This window comes from Erithacus rubecula (assembly GCF_903797595.1).
Source record: "Erithacus rubecula genome assembly, chromosome: 1".
Lineage (NCBI taxonomy): Eukaryota > Metazoa > Chordata > Aves > Passeriformes > Muscicapidae > Erithacus > Erithacus rubecula.
In genome coordinates, this window is record NC_136658.1 from 104,371,849 (window position 1) to 104,397,830 (window position 25,982).

At 45.3% G+C, this 25,982-nt stretch overlaps 1 protein-coding gene across 1 annotated transcript in view; it reads left to right on the forward strand.

Moving 5' to 3' along the window:
- Nucleotides 1–897: 897 nt before the first annotated feature.
- The window catches only part of TSPAN7 (tetraspanin 7), a 95,817-nt gene continuing 70,732 nt past the window's right edge, over nucleotides 898–25,982 (forward strand). Inside the window, exon 1 of the mRNA XM_079327383.1 lies at nucleotides 898–1,359. Within this exon, the coding sequence (XP_079183509.1) occupies nucleotides 1,279–1,359 (81 nt within the window). The 5' untranslated portion in view covers nucleotides 898–1,278. The remainder of the gene's footprint in view (nucleotides 1,360–25,982) is intronic.

Below are 25,982 nucleotides of genomic sequence, written 5' to 3' on the forward strand. Positions count from 1 at the left end.
GGGCATGCAGGCACACCACTCAGTGTGCAGTGCTCCAGCATCCATCCCCTGCACACAAAACCTCCTCCAAAATGTGAACTACGGAAAAAACACCCTGAAGGCTTCCCCTCTGTGCCTGCCCACAGCAGCCTGGGCTGCCAAGGCACATGTGTGCCCTCATTGTGGCCGTGCTTCTCCTGCAGGCAGCCAGCCCACCATTCCCACCACGCCATTTATTCCCACCCAGAATGCTGGTGAGACCCAGGGCAGTGCCTGGCTGCCAGGCTCTGCAGGATCCATCCCTGCCCATCCCAGACTGGCAGGGCTGTTCCCCTGCTGTCCATCCTTGCTGCATCTCCCACTGCCGGCGGCGACAAGGAGGAGAAGCAGGTTCTGTCTGGAGCTGTCACTCCAGGCAGAGCTGAGCCAGGTCCGAAGCTGAGGGTCTCAAAGATAGAAGTGAGTTCTGATCAGTTCAGCTGGGGTTCAATGTCCACTTTTAGCAGAGACTTGGCTGACACGAAGCCAAGGCCAGGGGCCAGGCCTCAGCAGCACCTCAGCTTCATGACCTGCTCTCCTAAGGCACCGTTCATAGGTCACAGCTCTGACTCCACAGCCGCCTGCACCCGAGCTGCAGAACCACAGGAGGCACGGGGAGCTGCAGGAGCCACAGGAGGCACGGGGAGCTGCAGGAGCCACAGGAGGCACGGGGAGCTGCAGGAGCCACAAATGGCACGGGGAGCTGCAGAGCCCCGGTCGCCCAGGAGGTTTCGGTGCAGAGCTCTGTCCCTCAGGCACAGCCCGGCTCGGCCACACTGTGTGTACCCACAGCACCGTCAAACCTGTGCTGCTCGCCCCTCTGTGGTCTCAGTATCTTTGCAGCTTTTAATCGTGACACTGAAAGATATTTTCTGCCGCACGTGCAATTCCCCCGGCAGCTCCGACCATGCAGCGCCTCCATGCCCACGACCCTGAGCAGCCCAAGCAACGCTTCCGAACACCTTCCCCAGAAAAGGGAGGGTGTTCTTTCACCTCATCTTTCACAGCCTCAAGCTTCCCTCGCCCCCGAGACATTCCAGTGAATGTGAGCCGGGCCGGTGATGCTGGAGCCCCTGTGCCCGGCCCTGGGCGGGGGTCCCCGGGCGGCATCGGCAGCAGCAGCGGCGGCAGGAGGCGCGGCGAGCCCGGCCGGGCGCTGAGCTCACCTCCCTCCGCCCCCCCGCTCCCTTCTCCCTCCCCCTGCCCTCCCTCCTCCTCCGCCTCCTCCCGCGCCCAGCCTGCAGCCGGGATCTCAGTATTATGGCATCGAGGAGAATGGAGACCAAACCCGTGATAACGTGTCTGAAAACCCTCCTCATCATCTACTCCTTCGTGTTCTGGGTGAGTGCGGCGCGGCGCGGCGCGGGCACACGGGGACCGCTGGGTACCCCCGGTACCCTCCGGTACCCCCGGTACCCTCCGGTACCCCCGGAAACCCCCGGAACCCCCCGGTACCCCCGGCTGGCACCGCCGGGCGAGCGGCACGGGGCATGTCCGCCGGAATATGGATCTGCACGCACGCACACATCTATATGAGCTCACACATATATACACACACGTATAAAAAATGATGGGTTTTGCCTCCTCTCGCGGCGAGCACATCCCCCCGAGCCCCCTCGGGGGAAAGTTGCGGGGTGTCCCCCAGAGCCTGTCCCCTCTCCGCCCTGGCCCGTGTCCCCGCTGCCCGTCCCTCCGCCCGAGCCCGCTACCTGCGGGCTGCGCTCGCCGCGGCCGCGGTACCCGCGTTTCGTAACCGCGCTCGGGCTCCCGCAAACCATTCTCCTGACCCAGATGCATTAATTGAGCCGCCGCGATTGCCTGCCGGGCAGCCCGGCCGTGTTTTTCGGGCGAGCCCGGGGGGCTGGAGGTTTTGGCGGCGCCCCGGCCTGTTAGTCAGCAGATCCGCGCAGGAGCCGCGGATCGCGGCGGCGGTGGCAGGTCGCGGACCCTTGGATGGCACACGGTGGCAGCGCACGGTGGCAGCGCACGGCGATGGCCCCGCCGTGTGCCGCCGGGACCGGCTCGCACATCATGGATGCTGCGCTCCGCTGCAGCGCGTTTGGCGCTTCCTCGCCGGGGGAGCTGCTTGTGCTCCCTCGGTTTGGTGGCTTTGTGCTGGGGAAAGTGTCTGTGAAACACAGTGACTCAAATCTTCATCTTTCTGCTTAAAAGGGCATTCGAAACAAAGAATTGCTTATTCATGGCAATAACGTTTGACATCCTTACCGAGAACGTAGTATTTCAACTGTTTCAACTTCATAGGCTTTCTTTATTTTATTTTTTTAAGCATAACCAAAACACATTTTGCTTATCCATACTTAGTACTTCGGTGTTGTTAGCCCCCTCGAACCTCCCCATATTTAACATAGACACCCCCCCCCACACTTATTTTTAAATAATTTTGGTGGCATCAGATGTGTCTGATGACTGAAACAGACAGAAAGCCGGAATCATCTGTTGAGTTTTTTTTGTTGGCAAGTAGATCCTTCACATTAGTCTCAAGGAGGTAGGTGGCTAAGTTTATATACTTAACACAGTTTCAAGATTCATCCTTTCCAGTCCTCAGTTCTCAGTGGATCTATAAGGAACCCCTCTTGATCCTGCGATGAATGAGCAGCTGCAGGAGCTCAGGCGAATTCATGGTATATTTCAAAATTGCTTTTTTGTTTATTTTTAAAGTGGTCGTTGTATCTGCCGTAGCCCGAATAAACAGAGGACATAGATCAGCATGCCCGTTGAGCTAGCACATTTCACCAACGCTAATCTCATTTAAAAAGAGAGAATTGTGCACTGAGCCAAGCAGCTGGCTGAGGGCATTTGTGCCGTAGGCTGTCACGATGCCAGGCCAGGTTGACAGCTGGGACCTCATAGGGTAAATAAATAAATAACACAGCTGAGCTCTGCTTTGGGCTCCAGCAGCACGGCTGTGCTGGTGGGATGCTCTGCTGCAAATTCTTTTCCTCTGAACCATGGGTCAGGCTCCTGTGTGTCTGATCTTCTCCAAGGCCATGGCTCACTATTCCAGCTACTTAACATTTGATGGTCGCCAGAGTCTGTTTGTCCTGTTCCTTGAGCCTGGAAAAGGAGCAGATCAGTGGTTGGGCACAGAATCCTGCGGCCATGATCAAAGGAGAATGAACAATCACGCCTGCTGTTGCATCTGGGTTCTCGAGGCACCAGCCTAGGGACACCTAGGCAGTCTCAGTGGGAGAAGACAGCAAAGGATTTGGTAAAGGTCCAGAGCATTTGACAGCAGATCCTAAATCTTTATCAGTTTTCAATGCTAAAAGAAAGAACAAAAACTAATTCACATTTTTGTCCCCTTTCTGGGTTCTGAATGAATTTAGGATAAATTGGAGTAGGATGCAGCTATTTCCACAAGGAGAGCAAAAACACGGTGTGCTCTGGCTGCATGTTAATTTTCTTTTTTTCAGGCAAGTTTGAGAGCCGAGAGGTGCATGAACTTGCCTCAAACACCTCCCCCTCCTTCCCCCCCCACCCCCCATTAAATTCAGGGGTGATTTTTGTACTTTTAGAGGCTGCTGGCTCCAGAGTCCGTGTAACTCAACTCAAGATCTTGTGAATTCTCAGAGCTGAAAATATGGGAAGGATTCTATTGGAGGAACTATTTTAAAAATTTGTTTCTTGGACCGATCTAAATACCAGAAGGAAACCGTGCCAGCGCCACAAATGGCTGGTTTGTAAATTTCTATTCTGACGGCTTCCCCACATTTTTTGGAAAGGTTGTAAGCTGATTTCTGAAGGAGAAAGCTCTGCGTTGCTTAGCTGCAGTTTGTATGGGGTTTTTTCTAGCTGTGGGAAGGGAGCTGCAATACAACACAGGGCAGAAACCCGTCCTGTGGCAGGGTGGTGTGTGGTGGCAACCCTTTGCCTGTTGGGTCAGGTGTTTACAGATGTGAGGGAGTGGGGAGAAGATGCTTCTTTGCATCCACTGAGCTGTTCTGAACCATCATGAAGGACTTCTGTGTGTTTCACATTGTTTATAAAATAAGAGAATCTGTGTACGCAGCATGTTCCCTCAACAAGGGATTTTTTTGTCATGGTTAAATATGAATTGCATTTGTATCTGTGGGACAGATGTGTATAGGTGAAGGCTTTTAGCACAAGCATTAAGTGAGGCTGCACGGGTTTCATGGGAGCTGTAGGACCATGATGAGACACAGTTCATTCAAATTTCATATTGCATAGCTTATTCCTCTCCAAAGAGGTTTTGTTTAATGTAACTTGTTATTGTGATAGCTTCCTCTCCTCCCCCTCACCATACTTCCCAACTTCTTTCCGTAAATGTATCAACATGGTAAAAAAAAATCCATAAACAGAGATAACAAGCTTTTTGTGTGCTCATATGTATTGTTATTCATAGAACACATTAAATGCCTAAGGTTACCACTTTTGGTTCTTAAGGGATGTAGTAATAAAAATTCAACAGCCATTTTTTTTCTAATCAGAATTCCGTACTGAATGCATCTGGCTTGGAACTAGTAGATTAAAAAAGGTGATAAAAGCTCTGCTTGGCTGTTAGCTATTTTTATTTTTTTCCTTTTGGGTATCATAAATTGCTTGCATAGAAATCCGAGCCTGTCATGTTTTTAAGAGAAGAAGAATTTTGGATTTGAATTCTAAGTGAATTTTTAATAGGAGAAAGAAACCTTGAAGCACCTCTCACTACTACCTTGTATTTCTCTAGTACTTAAGTAACCTTTGGTCTTAAAACATGTGTATAATTAATATTTCACTATAGCTTTCTAAATATATTTTGTTTCTAAATTAACTGCCTCCCTCTATGTGTTTTGGGAGGGAGCTTTAAGGCTGCATGCACTTGTCCTTAAAGTTATATGGTTGAGGAAAATGGGTTTTGCCTTCCATGCAAAGCTTGCTGTTGCCCCAAATAGGCACCATAGCAAAGTGATTACTGTCTGATCCTGGGCCCTGTGAGACACTTGGCACTCAAATGAGTGCTTTGTGTGTGCTGTCCTGCTGGAACTGGGTTTTCTTGCTGTCAGTTAATGTAATGAAAGCATGTAAGTAGAGTTTCCATTCAGATAATGTTCCAAGGTGTGTCACTGATCTAAAGAGCATCTTCTGAAATTTTTGGGGACTACATTCGGTTCTTAGAACTTGGTGTGTCTTTGGCTGTGTGACAAAATCAGAACTTAGGTAGCTACTCATAGTTAGTGGTAGTTTGGTTTTATGAGATTTTGTTGCTTTGAAAATAGACCTGTGCATCCTGGTGGGACCCCTTGGAAGTCAGCAAGTGGCAGGAGAGTGTGGGGCAGGTAAGTGTTGTTGGGCTGTGAGGCCACACCAGGACTGTGATTTTAAAAAAGCTTGAAATTGTGTGTTTTCATATGGTTCCTCTTCTTTTAGCCAGTTTCTCTGGCAATGTGGTGTCACTGGTGTGGAGATCAGGGGGTCTGGACATGCCCCATGGAGGGTGCTGGGCTCAGTGCCCCTCTGGCACGGGAGGTGTGGAAAGTCTTGGTGAGTGCTTTGAAGTGCCTCCCCCCATTTCCATCTTCTCAGAATTCCCCCAGAAGGTCACCTGTGGTGCTGGGAGTGGCTCTGCTGTTGGGACAGGCACCTCCTGGCAGGGGGGTGGAGGGAGAATTCCCCCACCATTCCAGGGGCTCACAAAGCTGTTTTCCAGGAAATGATGGAGACAAAGAGCAAGTGTGGCAGCCTGCTCTGGAACACAGATTTATGGCTCAACTCCTGACCCATCCTCAAATGCAGCCATCTGAGCTGTGCATTATAATGTGGGATTAAATATTCGTGTCCCTTTGAGTTACTAGTGGCATTAGTCATCTCCCCTGTAAGTGTCCAGCTGGGTTGCTGAAATAACTGGTTTTCTCCCCACATATTCTTCCCAGTGCTTCTGCATTTTGCTGGTCTTTTTAATACCTCTTACCATGCCTCTATTTCTTTTCTTTTAATTCTTTTAAAATATATGTTAGCAGATGGTTTTAAAGGAAATATTTTGGGAAACTTTTAGCTTTCCCATGTGGCTTAGATTGCTCAATCTCTTGGTGGTTCCATTTGATTGCAAAGTCAACATTAGTATACTTTTAGAAGGAAGTGTTATTACTCTTATGTAGTTACTTGAAATAAAAAAAAAACAAACAAAAAACCCCCAAAAACCAACAAAAAACAAGCTCTCAAAAATGCACAGTAACCCCCCCATCATGACAGATTTTAAGTGCTCCATTGTTCAGGCACAAACCTCATGCAGTTGCCTCTTTAAGTCAGTTTCCTGTTCTGTTCTCATAATGTTATACATGAAAGATTAAAGATAATGGTGTTTTATGGTAAGCATAGCCCAAGGTGAATTCTGTTGGATAAATAAATAGCTGGATTTAAGGGGGGAAAAAAAAAAAAAAAAAAGAAGAAAAAAAAGGCTAGATGGTGTTTGAAACCATAACTCCAGAATCAGCTTTCTGAGTTCCTTCCTGGGATGTGTACCCAGCTTGGCTTAGTTTGGTGGGGTTTCCATTGGGATTTTCACATTCTGGAAGTTGTGTGGTTTTGGTACAAATTAGCATTTTACACCTCATTTAATGGAATAATTGACTTTGCTGTTGGCTTGCTTTCTGTTTGTGGAGCTGTGCTTGCATCTGGGCAAGTGCAACCCCTTGACCTTGGAGCTGTATCAGGACAGTTTTGGAGTTTGAGAATGGTGGCATTTTCCCATTAATGGGTCAGTCTGGCCTGATGAGGGGGGACAGGGGTGACTGGAAGTTGTTTCAGTTGTGTTTGGGAAGGCATGGGATGCATTCATAGCCAAGCAGTGGCAGGAGCCCTTGTTTGTCACAGGGAAGGGGCTGAGTGCCACTGTGTGTGTAGTAAACATTTGGCTGTTCAGCATTCCCTCCTGCTCTGAGCAGCCTGTTGTGTGGCTTAAACAGGGGAAATAGAAATTCTAGGGAAAGGTGCTGGGGAGTCTTATTAGCACTTTTCCATGAAAACAGCAGTAGAGCCCTTGGATGCTGGTTCATCCCAGCCTTGCTTGTCAAGGAAATGGAAGGCAATTATCGTAGGTAAACCAAGGGAATTTAAAATGGATCCAATAATCTGATTTTATCTCTGATTCTGTGACTATTTATCAATTCCCTATGCTGTCAGGGAGGGAAATTAGGTTACCTGGTACCGTTAGTTGTCTCCATCTCTGGATTTTTATCATCATTTCTCCTGTTGTTGCAACTGTCCTACAAATTTACGTGCCAGTGAGTTAATAGATGAGTATCTAGAAAGGCTCTTTGTGCATGTGAGCTTGCAGAAACATCTCCCTCAATCTTTCACATGCTGTTTAAGCCCAGTGATGCTTGTTCCAGAGAAGCTGCCTTTGCTGTAGTGCTGAGTCTCTTCTGCAGCCACCAAATTTGCATTTTGCAGCCCTATGATCTCAGTGCCTTGCAAACCTCAGTGAGTGGAACTTTAGAATAAAATGCAGGATTCCAGAAGGGACGGTGGAGAGCACATGCCAGATAGTGTACGGCCATTTTCATTTGCATAATGTTCTTCTTTGAGCTAATTTCTATTAATTAGCATTTAATAATGTCTCAGGGAAGAGGTTCTTCACACGAGCAGAGCAGGCTTCTTTCCATTTTAGCTCTCTCTCACAGGGGTGGGCAGAGGTTCAAATGTTCTGTCTCTATTACAGTTCTGGGTTAGGAGAGGGAAGCATTTGAATTTCCCTTGCACTGAAGGGACTCTGAAGCATGGCACACTTGTGTCTTACTGGATTATTGTTACTTCATAGCTGAGCTGGTACTTTGAGCTCTGGGAGAAAGAAACAGGGTTTTTAGGAGCTATAATAAAAGAGGGGAAGTTAATGTTGTTAATACTAATTTTGTTGTAATTTCCACGCAGTGTTTTGCAAGATGTTTTCCAGATGTGCTTTTTCCATCTCTGTGTTTCTGGGGACTGTATTAAAACCTTTAAAAGAAGCAAGCAGCCCCCCTTCCCTCTCTGTTTCTTGTTTTTCCCATCTCCCACAATTGCTGTGCTGAGTTCACTTGGTGGCTGGTCACTGTGTGATGCTGGCAGTGATTCTCTCCAAAAACCAGGATTCACCACATTCACCAACAGCCTGGGCTGAGCAGAAGGTTGAAATTTTGTCATTCCATCATTTATTGCTGGGAGATATTTGCTGAGAGCTTTAAGGAAAGGTTGGATTTGGTTTGGGCTGAACGTGGATTTGGATGGATCAAAATGAAATGTTATTTTTTTTCTTTTTATATTCAAAAAGGGTCTTTTTTAAGAGTTTAATTGCTAGGAGAATGTGATGGGGGGAATAATGACGTGATGGATTTCATCTGCAGAAGCCTCTGGATTTTGGGAGCGAACCTAAGGAAAAGGTTGGCATGCTTAAAAGGTGCTGCAGTGAATTCAGAGAGGAGAAAAGAGAGTGAAACCCTCTAAATATCATAGAAAGAGAAGCACTTACATTTCCTTAAAACTGGGAAGAGAAGGAGGCCCCTGGTATCTGACCCACATAACCACTCAGAGCCTTAATGCCTCTGAACAGAAATATCAGCTCAGACCTGCTGCTGCCAAAGCACTGAAGCTACCAGTGAACTGACAAATTCCTCAGGATTCTTCCTGCCTGTGTTCCAGGCACTGCTTCAGAGAATGCAGTGCACAGGAACAGCAAATTGCACTGAATGCCACCAGCAAAGCATGTCTGCAACTCAGCACACGGGAAACTTACTGTAGGGACCTGACCACACCTCCTGCAACTGAAAATTCAGCTGGGCCATGCTGACTTAGTCATTTGAAAAGTTTTAAAAACATCATTTGGATGGAGTTTCTCATGGGTTAGCCTCCATCTGGAATGACTTTTAGGTGTCTGGAGAACTCCTTTTGGCACTTTTTGGCAAAAGAATATGAAAAATTTCTCATTTTGTATGTTTCTGAAAGTAAATGGGAGCTATATCAAAACCTGACATTTTTGATGGAGGTAGTGTTCTCAATGATAAAAACTTTGGGAAATTGCAAAAAAAAAAAAAAAGAAACTTTCAAAGAAATGAGAATTTCCTGAATATGCCAAGTAGCACAGAATTTTTTTTTTTTTTGTTTTTGTATCTGGACTTGAAACTGAGGCCAGTTTATGGCATCATAGGTTGTGTCATGGCATGTGTTGCATCATTGCAGTTGGGCAGTAACAGGTTGTGTCTGGGGCTTGAATCCCAGCCACAGGTGAGAGTCTGTGGCAGGGATGGGCACCTGGGGTCTGCAGATCCATGCAGCCTGCAGGGATGTGCACTGCACTGGGATTTTTGTGCATGCTTGAAGATAATACAGAGGTGCAGGGCAGTGTGCAGCTTGCTTGGACTGTACAGATACTCTGCTGTGACCTCTACCAAAGAAAAGGTGGAGGACATTGTAAACAGATTATGGAAACATGTCCAAGTCAATTCCAAAAGCTATTTGAGATGGAGGATTGCTGCAGATTTCCTGCAATGGAGAACCCATGTTTTTTTGTTGTCTTCTCTAATAGTCTCCTACCCAAAATATTTTTAATATAACTTGTTTTGCTCACCACTGAATCAAAAGACAGTCAACACACCAGAAATGTGTCACACAAGTTATGCCTTTTATTCTTGGGAGAATAGGTTAAGATAGAAGACACTTTCCAGGTATGCATTAACAGAAGAACAGATAGAAACTCAATCCTGTTTCACTTCAATAGTGCTTAACATCTAACTGGCTCTAATTAGGCTTGGAATGGGAACATAATTAAGTGCATGTCTGTTTCCCTTTGAAAACAAAGGAAAGAAACAAATACAGGTGGGTTACCCTCAGTACCTTGATGCTCTCCCTGATGGCTGCATCTTATGGCTGGGTTCATTTTCACTGGTGCATCTGCCCTGTGCTGGATGCAGCATTTATTGCTCTGTGGTGTGCACTGATTGCAGACAGAGCATGATTCAATTTACCTGCAAAATAATGTCTTAGAGGAAACCAGCAGCTGATATTACGATATGTTTTTGAGATTTTTTTTTTCAAATTTCCTCTGTTTTCAGGTCATTGATGCTATGCTAGAGCTTCTTTTTTGTACAGCTGAATCTTTGAGTCAGTTAAAGCTGATTCACTGTGCAGTTGTTGAGTGTTTCCTGGAATTGAATTCTTCTTTCCAGTATACTTCAGGAAAACTGCTAAATTAAATTGTGTGGGTTAAATAATCTAGAGGCTTAAATTGATCTCTGTTGTCCCAGGATAACCTGTAGACCATCTGTGTATCACCTGCAGTCTTCAGGGCTTTGGTTTTATTCTATGCAAGTGTGATCTAAAACTGCCTGAAGAAAGAACCAGAACCTCAAGATGCTGGAGAGCCAACTCTCAGGAAAGTTTCCCTATTATTTTCTGGAACATACAAGCCAACCCTCGAAACATTCCTTGCTTCGTATTCTCACAAAACAGGAGCTGATGCAAAGGGATTGAATCAGGATTTTCCAACAGAAGGTCGCACCATTTAAAAAGAAAATAATGTAGTTCATGGAGATGATCTTACAGGTTTATTTCTGTCATGGCAGGTGGGACTGGGACACATAACAGCCTTTTAGGGAGGCAGCACGACCTTGCTGCATTTTCTGAATATGTGCAGGATGTCTGTGCAGCTTTCAGAGCACTCTGCAAAATTCTTACTGCAGGATGGGGCAGCTGCTGGTTTTGCCCATGGCCTTGTAGATAAATAGTTCCTTATGAAAAAAACACTTCTTTTTAAACCTTTCCCTTTGCAACTTCCAAGTGATGCTTTCACTGCATCCTCCTAGCATGGAAAGGGCAGCTCAGTGCCCTCTGTGCCCTGCTCAGCACTGACTGCACCCACCCTCAGCTGTGTTTATGGCATTCTCACCACATAGATGTGCAGGACAGGGCCATTGGTCCTTGTCCCATCCAGGGAGGTCCCTGCCACAGCCAGGGCACAGCCAGCAGCCTCCTGGCCAGCAGGAGAGCCCTGCCAGGCAGCTCTGGGGTGGGCTCTCCCTCTGTGCTCACCAGCCAGTGAAATTGCAAACTGCAGGAGATGTGCTGGACCAGCCAGTGCTGGTAATAAACAGCATTTCATCCAGCACTTGTGTAATTTTCAACCGAAACTAGCAACAAAAATAAAACCTCCCACTCCCAGCCAGGACTTTTGTGTTTTGTAAGCAGCAGCTAGTTGCTTTGTGACAAGGTGGTTTGTACTCAAAATAGGTATGTCTGTGGTAGAGAGAATTTTCATCTCATGGAATTGATCAGAATGATATGGAAAAGTTGCCTCAGTTTCTGTTAGCTAACATGATATGCATGTAATACTCTTTAACACAAAACAAACTGGTTCTTGTTGTGCAGAAACATGAACATGCTGCACCATAGCTGTTTTTTAACAGAAGTATCAGATTTAATGTGTTCCCTTCCCTCCTGCTCACTGACCTCAGATTGCTGGGGGACCAGACAGGATTAATCCCTGTGCCATGAAGAATATCCAATATTAAAGCAAGGAGCCTGTTGTTTCCTAGAGCAATGCAATCCCCAAATGATAAAGAATATAAGTGAACCAAAACCACTTAGTTGATTTCTTCTCTCGATTTCACTTAATTTCCAGTGTCATACCAGGTGTTAGACCAAAATTAATTTCTATTTTTTACAGCATTATTGAATATGAAAAATATTTGAGATTGCAGACCTCTAAATCTGAAGGATATAGAGAAGAATTTTGTGCTAAGTCTTAGCTCTTAGGCAATCAATCAAGTTACTAATGATATCAGTGAGGAGCAGACAATTACCCAGTTTTTTTTCTAGTACCATTAACCAGTTTATCAGTTGCACCCCAAGCCTGAGTCTGTATGCACTAAAATTCTCATTTTGAAAACATATTTGCTCTAGATCATATGTTGTGCTATACTGGTAAGCAAAAGAACATGAAACAAAAAGACATATCAAAAAGAATCATATCAGCTCTGGTTGATGGGCACGTGGGTGGACTCAGCTTGGTCCATATGAAAGGTGTAAAATGTCTTTCAATAAAATCTTGCTCTCCTTAAATTCAGTGGGAAGCAAATATGACCAAATTGTCTTATGCAGTCAGGCAATGGTTTTTGAAACTCGCCTGTGCTTAATATTCATGTTGAGTGAAACAGAGAGTTACTTTGGCTTGGATTCCACAAAATTCTCATGGAATGTGGTTGGAAGTGTTTGTCATTCATTTGTGTGCTGGATATCTCAACAGGAAAAACTTTCTTTCCCTTCCTCTGTCAAGTTAAGTTCTGCCTCTGGTCTCCACTCTTGCTTTGGTTGCCTCATGATTTTGCAGCACAACATCATTTTACAAGAAGATATGTGATCCTCTGGTGTGGTGGTTCCACTGAAGCTTAGATGGACCCTAAAAGAGGTAAAGTTGTGTTTGAAATTTTGCAGCTTCTGTGAAAACTAAGCCTAAACTAAAAGAATACAAGAGCAAGAGACTTATCTCTATGTTGATGAGATGGTGTAGTGTGAGACCACATGAGTCAGCTGGTGGAAGAATAAATGCTGACTGTTATGGCTGGCATTAGAGGACATGACAGAGTGCATATTGTTTGGATTAAATTCATAAAAAACAGACTCTGGATGCACCCTGTGTGTTGATAAGATGGGAGGTTTTTTTCAGCATTGATAGCTGTATGTTGTATTTTCTCTGTTCTTAAGAACCATTGTGTATTTACTTATGGCAGCACTAAAGGTTTGATTTATTTACCAGTGGTAGTCCTTAAAAAATAATAGTTGGCATGTCCATTTGATAAGACACTTGCAGTGATGCAAGTCAAGCATCTTAGTACATCTGTGCTAAGATGTGGCACAGCTGTGAGTTAGTTATTTTAAGTCCCTAACTGTAATAATTATTATGTTGTAGCATTCACTTTGACATCTTACTTCAATTGCAGGAGTAGCAAGCTGAAATAAAAATTAGGGTTACCTGAGGTTTCTTGTAGAGTATGGGAATGCTTTTGAGAAGTTTAATGAATACTGCTTGTGGAGACAGATTAAGATGGAGCAGCTGGCTGTATCTGAGCTATGAAATTGATACACCATGATACTTCTTTATTCTGAAGATGCATAGGCAATGCTCTGAAAAAGCCTTTCAGGGAGAGGGAGTGGAGCTGCTGTGCATGGGAGCAAGCCCCAAGGTGAGTGGGCTGGGAATGATCCACACAACTTCCCTGGCTTCACAGACCAGGCAAGCCCTTTTGTGGGGGGAAAAAAATCCTGTCACACAGGGTGTAAATGGGATAGTTTTTCTTCAGGGAAAGAGCTGCACATTCCTGTAGATGGATATCCACCTTTATTTTGGAAGATGTTTTGGCTGGGGCACAAGCATGCTGACACACTTCCCCATGGAGAGGAGACTTGGTGTACCTGCTTAGGAATGTCCTCATCCTCTCTGTGCTGAGTGCCAGTGATCTGTTATCTCCATGGTATGTTCCAAGTGTGGCAGGCAGGATCAAATTTAAGTGGTGACCTCCAGAAAAAGGTGGTTGACAGACATGAAGAGACACAGAAAGGTTGTGCTAATGGGGGGTTCTGGTTAAAGACCAGTATGCAGAATTTTGTGATTTGTGGGTTCTGCCAGGTTTTGTGGGTGGGATTGTCACGTGCTTCTAGGAACTGGACTAACTTCTTATCTCAAGAAGGATTTCTCTCTGGTTTATTTGTGCATTGGGTATGATGACAGCTGCAAAGAGTTGTTGGCAGTTTTGTTTGATGAATTGTAATCAGGCAGCTGAACAGCATTCTGTGTAGGGATGCAGCTCTCAGGACTCTTAGCACAGGAAGAGAGCACTAGCACCTGCTGGGGCAGAGGCTGTGCTGGGAAGGACAGTGGGGGCTGCCCAAGCTGTCATTTAAGGCTAGAACATGTTACAAGGAAAAGGATATCAGGTAATTTACTGCTCGGAGGAAACTTTTGATTTGGGGATTTCTTCAAGTAGAAGGGAGTTTGTTCATGCTGAGAACCTATTTTTGTGCTTGTGCTTTCTCCCACTCCTCAGTGAGACCCTTCTGGAAGAAATGAATGCTGGCTGCTCTTGGTTTTGTGTCAGAGTTAAATTAAGGCTTTCCACTAGCCTGGATTAAGGTGTATTTTGGTGTTTGGTGGGTGTAGGCGGTGACAGCTCATGGAAAGATGTGATCATTCATCCTAGCATGCATCTTGGATCTGAGTGGGTGAATGACAGGCTGGGTGTCTTCTGATGGCCCTGTGCAGTTCTATCTGAAATCCCTTGTAATGGCTATTGCCCAGCTGGTCAGGCTGAGAGCAGAGCAGAATGGCTTAGAGCAGTCACTGCTTTGTTCTTATCCTCTCTGTGGCTTGGTGAACAAGAGGGCAAAGGGCTCAGCAGGGACTCAGCAGAAGGTAATTAATTTCTCTGGCATTCCTGGACCATGCTGCTTTTAGGCAGAGAGAATTTTCAGGTTAGCCACAGCATGATTTCTGTTTCCCACTTCTCCTTCCCCCTGAGTGGGTATCATGTAGGGACAGAGATTGCTCTGTGGCTTAGTTCATGCTTTGTTTTCTTTTATCACCTTATGTGGTGCAGTTTAAATTACACTTTTCAAATGGTAAATTGCTTAGGAAAGACTTCTTAATGCCATTTTTCCTGGCAGTTTATTTCATACTTTTCATGCAAGTCGTACCAATCAAGTGTCTGGCGGGGCTGCCTGCTAAGCAGTAACAGATGGCCTGTGCTAGTGAGGACAGGAAGGATCACAGGGTAGGAGCCAGTGTTATCTATATGTGTGTTTTGGATTGCATCATGAATGCTTCCCAGGAGGAAGCACAGCTGGCCCTGGAATTGCAGAGATGTGATTTTTGATATTCTCTATTCCGAGTTTTGGCATATGTGAAAATCAAGTTCATGTCGGGATAGATCAATAATATTGAAATTATGCCTCTTTTTTTTTTTTTCTTTTCCTTATCCTCTAATCAAAATACTGTGTGAGAAAATACACAAAAGAGAGCAGCCAGGTCCATGATACAATTTTGCTTCCATGTGTGCTCTACCACAGGATGGCCTGAAAATGAAGCAACTAGTGTGAAACTGAAGGAAGAAAACCAGAATTAATCATAGATGGTTTGACCAGTATTTCCCCCTCTGGCTTGCTCTGGCACTAAAATACTTGGGCACCATGATAGGCAAAAGGCCAAAGTGGAGAGGGGATGTGTCAGAAAGTGGCTGCCTTGCAGAGCTCCTCTTCTGGGAAAGTCTCTTCCTCCTGCTGGGCTGGCAGCATCCCCTGAGCTTCAACTTGCTTTTCATCTGTAGCAGTGGGCACATCTCCAAGGGGGCAGGGAAAAAGCATGAATGAAGAAAGCTGTGATCTTAAACACAGCCTGTGGAGGCCAAACTTTGATTCTGCTAAGGTGGCCAGGGCTTAGCCATAGCCACCTTGGCTTTGAGTACTGTATTATATTGGATATTTGTCCAGGTGCCAGCAGGAAAAGGCCAAGAGATCCTAGACATAAGATTTGGCACATAAGGCCTTTCAGAGGAATCTTAGAGTCTATATTGGTACCTGTCTTCTCTTGACACTAAAACACAACATGAATAAAAATGTGAGAAACTTCTTACAGAAAAATTCATTGTCAGACAGTCATGGGAAATTCATTATTTTGTGGTTTGGTTTTTTTTGCTTTTTGTTGTTGTTTCTGTCCTAGAAGCTTTCAGTTTAGAAGATAACATTTCATTTGGTTCTGACATTTAAATAATTTTTCTTCCCCTGCATAGACAGAGGCTAGGCAGTCCGTGCTTTGTGTAAGGCAGCTAGAGCTTGTGTCAGTCCTGGGGTCATGCAATCATGGAATCACAGAATGGTTTGGATTGGAAGGAACCTGAAAGATACTCTGGTTCCAATCCCCCACTGAGGGCAGGGATGTCACCTGCTCGACCAGGTTGCTCAAAACTCTACCCAGCCTGGCCTTGGACTCTGGGGCAGCCACAGTTTCTCTGGGCAAACTCTTCCAGTGCCTCTACTCCCTCTGACTTCTATTCCCACCAGCAGGACAGTAACCTGTAGTAGGTAAAACACATTACAACTGCCCAGAGAATGATGTGGAAGATGTGGGGAAGATAACCTAATGCAGTTATGTCAGGATATGCCTTTATCCTTGGGCAGCTGGGCAAGAGGAAGATCCGAGGGGAAGATCCTTCTTGTCAGCCTGGCCTGGAAGGATTTGTCTCACAAATCTCTTTGTCTCTTGCCTTATGAATTTTGCACTTTCCTAGTGCTACATCACTGTGTTGACCATGGTTCCTGCTGTCTTGATGTGTGTCTTTTGAGCATAAGCAGAAGATGTTGGCAATGTGTCAGGAAAAAATCCATGAGAAATGCCTCTAAAATGCCCTGGGAGAGAAGAGAAAACCAAGTAAGGTGATGAAAATTCCTCTTCTCCCCCTGGCCCATGTACACAAACTTGCTTGGGTCCAGGGTCAAGCCAGATTCTGCATTCACTTAAAAGCTTTTCCACCAACAACTTTGTGTGTGGAGACAGGACTAGAAGCACACTGCTGGTCATTCAAGGGAAGGAAAAATAATTTTATCCCCACTTTCTCCAGGAGACATGGAATACATGGCTGTGCAGGATGGTCAAGTAAGTTCATTTACCCTTGATGGAGGTGGCAGCTGGGTGTTCCCTGGTTCTCCTGTTCCCTCTTAGCTCTGGAGTGGAGTCCCATGGAATTCCTTGTGGAGGACAGCAAAGGAGGGAGCACCTGCTTTTGTGCATAAGCTGCTGAAGGGATCAGAGTACTTAATGATAACTCTCCCTTGCACTTCCCTCCCTTAAGCTCTGTTCTTGAGAAACAGCTCATTAATTTGTTAGTGGCTTGATGAGAAAGGAGGGGGTGGAAAGCCACTAACAAAGGCTTTGGTCTAGGTCAGGTCTCTCTATAGCAGGAGGAACCTGCTCTTTCCCCCCTGGTTCCAGGGGAGAGATCAGGAGCTGGATGGTGATGAAGTTGTTTCCATTATTATTCCATAGACTAGTTTGGCTGCTGCTCATACACAGACTGCTATATATAAAATTTCTTCTTGATGGATATGACAAGTTACCTAAGAAATGATGTAAGGGCTGTAGAACTTCCACAGATTCCAAAGTTAACTGCCACCTTCCTCCCAAAACTTCACACCAGACTTCAAATGTGGAACCTTTCTATCCTTTTCAAATATCTGTGTGTATATCACAAGTCAACAGGCAAAAAAAAAAATCTTTATCATAATACTTTGACCTCAAAAATCAGTCTTGCAGACAGATAGAAATTGACAGGTTGCTTTTGTATGGGATTGGCAGGCTCTGCTAGAGGAAAAGGCAGTTCATTAACTCCTTAGGAAGGAGAATATCCTTGTCATAACACTATCCATTGCTGGCCTTGTCTCTGGCTCACTGTTGCAATAAACCATGAATTTTTTACCTTTTACTTTGAAACTGGCAAGAAAACCACAGAATGACTGTGAAATATAAATGTTTGTACTTGGTTCCTGTTTTAGGAAGGCATGGATTTTTACATTACATATTTCAAATTGGTCAGAGAAGGAGAGGAGGCCTGTAGAAGATTTTACTGTGCTTTCTGTTAACAGCAAATATGTGAAAGATGATTAATATATAAAAGTTGGAAGAATTTAGGTAACTTAATCTGATGATGTCAGTATTTGAATGAAGAAAAACTCTAGCATTGTTTGTTTTGAAACTCTCTTTATGAAGGGACATAGTTGCTCACAAGTATCACACTACTGAAGTTTTATATGTCTTTATATGTCAGGCTCCTGACAGACCTGCCAGTGTTTCTACAGCACACATGGGTTGCAAGCTCCCATCTTTAGGAGTAGAAGAAAAATGGTGAACAATTTGTCTTGAAACACTAAATGATAAAATGTATTTGTGTTTATATCTAACTCAAATACTAACAACAGAAACAATATTTAACATCCTGGATGTAATCCCAAAGTTCAGAGTTCACTCTGCTTCTGATACTTCTAGCAGAAACAGTTATCCCATTTTTAATATTTCTCTTTGGCTAACCAGCAGGTTCCCTCTGATTTTATGACCTGCTCCACAGGGAATGCCTCATCCTACACACCGTGTGCTCTTGCACTTTTCCTTTATTTAAAAATCTGATTAAATAATCTCTCTCTTGTTATTATTCCTCCCCTCCACCCCACAGTTTAAAGGTTTACCAAGTGTTTTTGGTTTAAAAAACCTTGTCTTTCCCTTTGAGGTCTCCCTCTATTTGCAACTCTACCTAGCTTGTCAGAAGTCCATATGCTGGGACTTTCAGGTTGTGATACAGTCTGGGGATCCAAACCCTCACTTGCAGGCTGTTTTCCCTTTGCTTTTGTCCTTGTTCAGCATTCTGGGAGGGATCTGCCTCTTGGGAACTGCTAAAACAAGAGAGGGGGCAGCTGCACTGCAGTGGCAGGGGATTCAGCTTCAGGGCATGGAGGGGTTATACCAGTGCTGAGTAGCACAACCACACTAAATCCATCCTGTGCCAGCTGTATCTGGGATTTTTAATGCTCTCCCAATGAGGCTGCAGTTATTTACTGTGAGGCTGACTGCCCTGCCCTCATCAGCACCTGTGCCCTGAGCAGCATTGCACAACCTGCACACCCTGAACACCCTCCTGCTCTGCCCGTCAGGGGTGTTGGTTTGATGTTTTTCCTTCATCCAGCAGTGTGCAGGGAAAAGAAGGAAAAAAAATGAAAGGAAGAAAAGGCTGCATTTCACTTAAAAAAAGGAGAGGAAGGAGTGAGAACTGAAAAAATGGAAAATAAAAGCATGAAGTGAGGTGCAAAAGCATAGACCTTGGTGCACTGTGTGCTGACACAGAGGGGAATGGCATCAGGTGAGGCACCAGCATGCAGAGATGTCAGGAGTGCAAATTGGGCTGCACTCCTGACATCTCTGACATCTCATTCACAGCCAACCCCCGACAGCACAGTCTCCCTGTGCATAGATGAGCTCTCACTCACTGTGTGATTATTGGCAGCAGCACCCAGGTATTCCCCAGAGGTGCTGGGCAGGCTGCCTGTGGCTCACACCCTAGTGTTTTTTGGCATCCAAGCATCTCCCCCTGTGCCCAGGCAAGGCAAAGCTCATTTTGAAAACAAACAAGTCGAGGCCAGGGCTGCCTTGTGTGCTCCTGTGTTATCCTCCAGCAGGCAGGGAATAGGGAATGCTGCTGGTCTCTCTGCCAGGTGGCTCTGGTGGGGCAGCAGCCCTTTGCTTGCCCCCTGTGCAAGGTGGGAGCCAGGCTGCATCAGGGATCCCTGCCCCTCAACCCCTGATGCCATTTTCAGACTTTCCCTAAGGCCATAATAGCATGTAATGCCTTTGGGTAGGAATTCCTCCTGCCTTTCCTTTGGGCTTTTCTTCCTTCAGGCAGCTTCTTCTGCCATGAGTGTGGGTGTTGGTGCTGATGGCTGCCTGTTTCTAGCTGTGTGAAATGTGGGCAACAACAAGGGACTAAATTTGGTTGTACAGGCAAAGATGCCACAGCAGAAATGGTGTGTTAACAGAAAAAGAGAAGGGAGAAAGAGAAGGAAGGCAGAAGTTAATGGAGTAGGGCAAAGGGAAACAGGTAATTGAGGCAACCAACCAGTCAATTGTTGGCCAGTAAAATAAGTGGCTGGGCAGAATAAATCAGGAAGGTGAAAGAGGAGATAAGGCTGGCAAGGCCTTCTGTTTTATGGCTCTGTTCACTTTGCTTTCTGGGGCATTTCACTTCTGTGTCAAGGGGTTTGGTGCTTCACTGTGGGGCCTATTTATGCCTCTGTCTAATCCCCCTTTGGCTCCTTGTGTCTCAGGGTGAGGAGCTGCTGCCCCACTGCCCCACTCTTTGGTGGGGGGAGGAGAAGGGGAAATGGTGTGGGAGCAGGATGGTTTGTGAGATTGGTACATCTCAGGGGTTGTGCTGGGAGAGAAGAACCCTGGGAAATGGATAGGGGAACACATCCCTGTGCTTCTTTTCCGCTTGCCCTCATGGCATAAAACCCCTTTATCAGGCTTAGTCTCTGCAGCAGAACCAGAGGGGCTGGTGGGAGGGGAGGCAGCATGGCACTGAGGGCAGGGAGGGAAATTCCCCGTTGGGTGATGCAAAACTCCTATCAGTCCCTTTCCCAAACAGCTTCCTAATGTTATGGAATCAAGATTCACAGTGTTTTCACCAGCAAATCAATGATGCCAATGGCACTGGCCATGAACATTGTCACTACAAGGGCACCTGTGCCTTGAATCCTGCCCCACACCTTTGGATATGTCTGTGTGGCTGGATTTCAAAGCTTTTTGTGCATGAAAAGGGAGTTCATATCAAGGACACTTAGGAAACATCTCTGGCTGGAAGAACTTATATCATCTTCTGGGGGACTCATCACAAAGCCAGCTACAGCAACATCTTTGTCCATCAGTCACATTGCTGTTAATGAGTGTGAGCCCTGAACCCCCCCAATGAGCCAAGCACTTCACTGCCTGCTCCTCATGTGTCTGTTCCATGTGCTGAAGGTGTTTGTGCAGTGGGACTGGGGCTTTAGTGCAGTCCTAAAGCCAAGGGGTTCCACATGTCCAGGCAGCTGTGCAGGAGAGCAAGCTTCAAGGGTCTTACTTTCTATTCCTATCAAAATTCAGTCTTCTCCCACTTCCTTTTCTTCTACTGAATTAAAAAGCCAGTATCACTAATAATCCTATTTTTAAATATAAATTTCAGAAATTCATGAGCTGCCTGAGTGGGATAGAGCATCTCTTTTGTTTACAGGTGCAAATCATTAGATCTTTGCCAGACCATGCCTGATGTGGAGTAGCTTAAAAAGACTTTTCTGGTGACATTGAGGCACAGAATATTGAGACACCCTACAATAATGGAGTTGAGCTTATGGTGAGCAAGTCTGTGCTCAGAGAAGAGGACTGCTTCAGAGCATTTGTACTAATGAACTTTCTTTGTGCTCTGCTTGTTTGTCTGCTTTGTTCTCTTAAATGATGGTGCATTACTGGATAATTTCCTCTGCTGGTGAGCTACCCCCATCAAGTTGAAAGTTGTCTATTTTTAAAATGCCAGCTGCCTCTTGGATAAAAAAGCCAGTGCTGATGTACCGTTGCTTGCAATGCATTATTCAAAGTCCTTTTTAGACTCTCTCAAATAAAGAGCTTCATTAATATTTCAGCGGTCGCTGTGATTCTCTCCAAGGGGGCTCCATTCCTTTCTCTCACTTGACACCCCTCTATTTCTCTGTGTAGTGAGGATGATTGGATTTCGAGTTGCTTTGGTAGAGCAAACTCATCGTTTTCTGGGAGAAGTGGATCTTAAAAGGAAATTTGACCTTGAGATTGGTGCTAAGCAGATACTTGGCATAGCCAGAATCTTCTCAGAGCCCTCAGGAATGGGAGTGGTTTGGGAGTGGAGGGGCTGTTTTGTGTACTAAACACCAACTGCTGTGCACCATCATTCTGATCATTCTAGCTGGCTTTGCTAGCTTAGAGGGGAGGTGGGGAGGGGGATTGGAAAAGGAGAATCACAACAGGTTGGATATCTAGGCAAAGATTTACTTAATGAGGTTTTCTTATTTAAATATTAACTGCATTTGCACTGATTTCACAACCACACTAAGTGGTTGGGTTTTTTTTCCCTCTGTTAGGTTCAGAACCTGTGATAAAGCTCGGCTTTTGACCAAGAACAAAGTGATTTCCTCACTGGAGGTAGTGATGGAAAATTGGTAGCAGGCAGGTCTGGAAAAAGTGGGTTTAGCTCTAAAGAAGAAAGGCTGAGACAGAAAATGCCAACTATTCCAAACTCACTGCAGTGAGAGCAGTTTTCTTAATTTATAGGGCTCTTCTTTCCTTGTGATGCCACAAATAAAGATTCCTTTGGCTTGATTGTTTTGATGCTGGGAGGTGGGGATAGTGATACAGAGCTGCGTAATAATTTTAAGAGGTAGTTTCTCAATACATCAAGCAATTAAGTGTCTGAGGGGAAGACAGGCATTCAAAGCTGCTGCTCACACGTGAAACAAGAGCAGGAGAGAGAGAATGGGTACTGGAAATCAGCACTGCATCCCCTGATTGCACAGGAGCTGCAGGCTGGGGTCTCCCCAGTGAGTGGAGGCACTGGAGGAAGGGATGATGAAGAGGTGGAGGCAGGGGAGGAAGGGGTGATAATCTAAGTAGGGTGGGGATCATCAGTTATCAAAGAAATAAAACAACCACAAGCATAGAGGGGATTCACACTGTGGATACCTGGACTCTGTGTTGGCTGCCTTCAGCATGCCTGGTTTGCATGTCAGGAGCTCTTTCACTGTCAGAGCTCTTCTCAGGACACTGGGAAAGGGGAATCCTGTGGCTTTGCTTGCAAAATACTAAAAATGCTGCAAGCTGCTGTTGCTGAGCATCCAGAAACTTAAATTCTGCTTTGCTGTTGAAGAAAATGACTGTGACCAGGCTGGTTAAGAATAGCTTGATGTTTCTGCCCTGATTCAGCAGTAAAGTGATATTCTGGACAAGAAATAAGTCTTTGGTTTGGGGGGGGTTTGTGTTTGGGGTTTTTTTCTGTGGGTACTGCTGTGTTTTGAAATACTGTAAAATTCAATTTCCTTTAGTTTCATGAGGTGAACTACAGTATCTAAAAGTCGCGATTCTGCTTTCCCAAAATATACAGAAGGGTTTCTTGTTCCTTTAGGATGCAAGTAGCAGCTGCTGTTCTCAGAAAATCAAGATTTCCCCACTCCCCTCAAGACACACTTCAGTGGGATCATTCATGACTTTTCTGATATAATTTGTTTAAGATTTTAAAAAGGATCTTGAAAAGGATCTTGGTTTACAAGCTGTTCAGAAGGTACAGGAGGTACATGTTGCAGGTTATGAGTTTGACCCTCACACAGGGCTCCAGTGTATTTTGTTGGTTTTTTGGGTTTTTTTAACAGGGTCGAGATTTTAATTAAATGTTTGAGATGGGATTTCTTGTTCGGACTCAAATGTTTATTAATTCTTGTTTCTATTACAGTGAGTTTTACAGCACTTCAAGGTAATGAGCTAAAAATGGAGATGTATCTTTTTCTCTACAAGGCCTTTTAAGAGCCAACTGTCCAACTAAGAAAAGCTACTTAAATTATTTTTATTTTTAACTTATTAAATAATCACCTGTGGCTTGCAATGCAGATTTTTTTTTATTCAAGTAAACAAGATCACTTAGACGTGTGAAGAAGAAGGTGAAGAAACTTTCACCCTAAAATTTAATTTTGCTTTACATATATGTTAGCATATTCTAAAACCTTAAATTTTTAGTTTTCTACTTTTACACACTTCTATTTAAACTACACACTTGTGATTCCAGTTTTAACATTTAATTTTGGAAGCTTTCTACACAGCCTCAGGTCAAATGCAGTGTTTTCTAGGGGGTCAGTGCCTGTCAGCACAGAAAGTCTAAAATTTTCAGTTTCCAGGGTTCCAACAGTCCAGCACCCCATGGAGGTCACACCATGGAGGATTTGTGCCATGTCCCTGTCACAGCACAGAGATGCTGTGGGGCAGGACAGGATTTGTACCATGTCCCTGCCATAGCACAGAGATGCTGTGGTGCTGTGCAGGACAGGATTTGTGCCGTGTCCCTGTCACAGTGTGGTGGTGCAGGACAGGATTTGTGCTGTGTCTCTGTCACGGTGTGGTGATGCTGTGGTGCAGGACAGGATTTGTGCCGTGTCCCTGTCACAGTGTGGTGATGCTGTGGTGCTGTGCAGGACAGGATTTGTGCCATGTCCCTGTCACAGTGTGGTGATGCTGTGGTGCAGGACAGGATTTGTGCCGTGTCCCTGTCACAGTGTGGTGATGCTGTGGTGCTGTGCAGGACAGGATTTGTGCCATGTCCCTGTCACAGTGTGGTGATGCTGTGGTGCAGGACAGGATTTGTGCTGTGTCTCTGTCACAGTGTGGTGATGCTGTGGTGCTGTGCAGGACAGGATTTGTGCCGTGTCCCTGTCACAGTGTGGTGATGCTGTGGTGCAGGACAGGATTTGTGCCATGTCCCTGCCACAGTGTGGTGATGCTGTGGTGCAGGACAGGATTTGTGCTGTGTCCCTGTCACAGTGTGGTGATGCTGTGGTGCAGGACAGGATTTGTGCCATGTCCCTGTCACAGCACAGTGATGCTGTGGTGCAGGACAGGATTTGTGCTGTGTCCCTGTGCAGATTATCCTGTCACGCGCTCTCAGGCTGACCTTAATCTGCCTAATCCGGGCTCGCTGTCCCTGGGAGGGACAGGGACCATCCCCGGTGTCCCTGATGCTGCTGCTGATGCCATAACCGAGCCCGTAGCTCCGTGAGGAAGCGCTCGCAGGGCACTGAGACACACAGGATGGAAAGAGTGCCCTGGGGAAAAGGAGAGATGGGACTGCTTCCTAATTTCCCTCCTGTGTGTCCATCAGGGCTTTTGGAATTAATCTGGCTGCTGGAAGTTACTCCTTCTAAGAGTGCTTTTCCTGGGTGAGACGCCTTTTCCCCATTACAGCAGAGCTCCCGAGGTACAGCTGGCTGCTGTTTGCTCTTTTAAATCTCTGCAGATCTCAGCTTCTTGTTCCCTGTTCCAGGAAGGAGGGAGAACATCTCTTCCCTTTGTGTCCTGGCCCTACTACCACTGCCTTTCCCTCACAAACTGTTAATTACAATTAAATGCCTGTTACCAGTCCCTGTGTAATAATAGATGATTTACTTCTGCAAGAGTTGCAGAAGGGTCCCAGCCCAAGGGACCTGTCTGAATGGTGTTTGGAGCTGATGCTCCCATCTGGTTGTTAAACATTGGCACTCATTATTTTACCTAAATGGTGGCTGCTGGAGAAACTTGGGCTGGTGTGTTCAAGGACTGACTGATGGGGGAGCAGATGCTCAAAGGGAAAAATGGGTGCTTGGGCCTGCCTGACCTTAGAAATGGCTTATCTTGGGAAACAGGAGCCAAATCTCTTCCAAAAGTCTGTAACATTTGCTAATAGTGAATCTTTTTTCCAGCATGGGAAGCAAACACTGTGTGTAGAAGTGGGGAAAGGGCAGTGACCAAAAAGCAGAACTGGAGCCCAAATTGCCCGGGCAGATTTTTGATCTGCAATTTTTTTTGATCCAGTGTCTTAGGGGATCAGGTTAGCGCATAGAAATGCCTTTTTGTAGCTTTAGCCACTTACTTTAGTTGTGAGTTTTCTGGAACAGATTTCAGTGTGCTACAACATTCAATATCAGCTCTGATTAGCTTCACATACCACCCAAATTTGGAAGGCTGAGATTTACATAGAGGGACAAAGGTTTTATGACTCTTAATGATGTCATGCATGGTTTCCTGTCCATTTTCCTTTCCTTCTTCCAAGCCATTTCAGAAAAAGGTCTCCAGGATTGCTTTTTTTCTGTTTCTTGGTGTTTTGGTTTTTTGGTTTTTTGGTTTTTTTTTATTTTTGGTTGAATCCCCCTCCCACTAGGAAGAAGACTTTCTGCAAGCCTCCTGACTCCTATTTGCTCAGAGAGAGACCAGGAGATTTAGTCAGAAAAGCTGGTGTGGTTGGAGGGCAGCCAAGCAAACAGACACTCACACAAATCAGTGCTGCTGATAGAGTGAGGCTCTGCTAGAAGTGACTCAGAGGAATTGGCTAATATGTCCTGCAGCTACAAAGAAGTGCTCAGAGCAGAATGTTGTTGTCAGCAGAACGTCTGATGATGCAGTAGGTAAACTTGTTTTTAATGGAAACTGGGAAGTAAAGCTTGGAAAAATGTCAGGGGCAGCCTTGTAGGTAGAAATTGAATGCTGTATTCTTGGATGTTTGCAAGACTGTAATGATTCTTTAAGAGAGTAGAAAGTTAATTTGTTAATTAAATGTTCTGTCATCTTGCTCCTCAGTGCCAGCTTGTCTGAGTCACCACTTATCAGTCCAGCCTCCCTTCCTACAAGTGTCAAAAGCTTCATTTTTTAC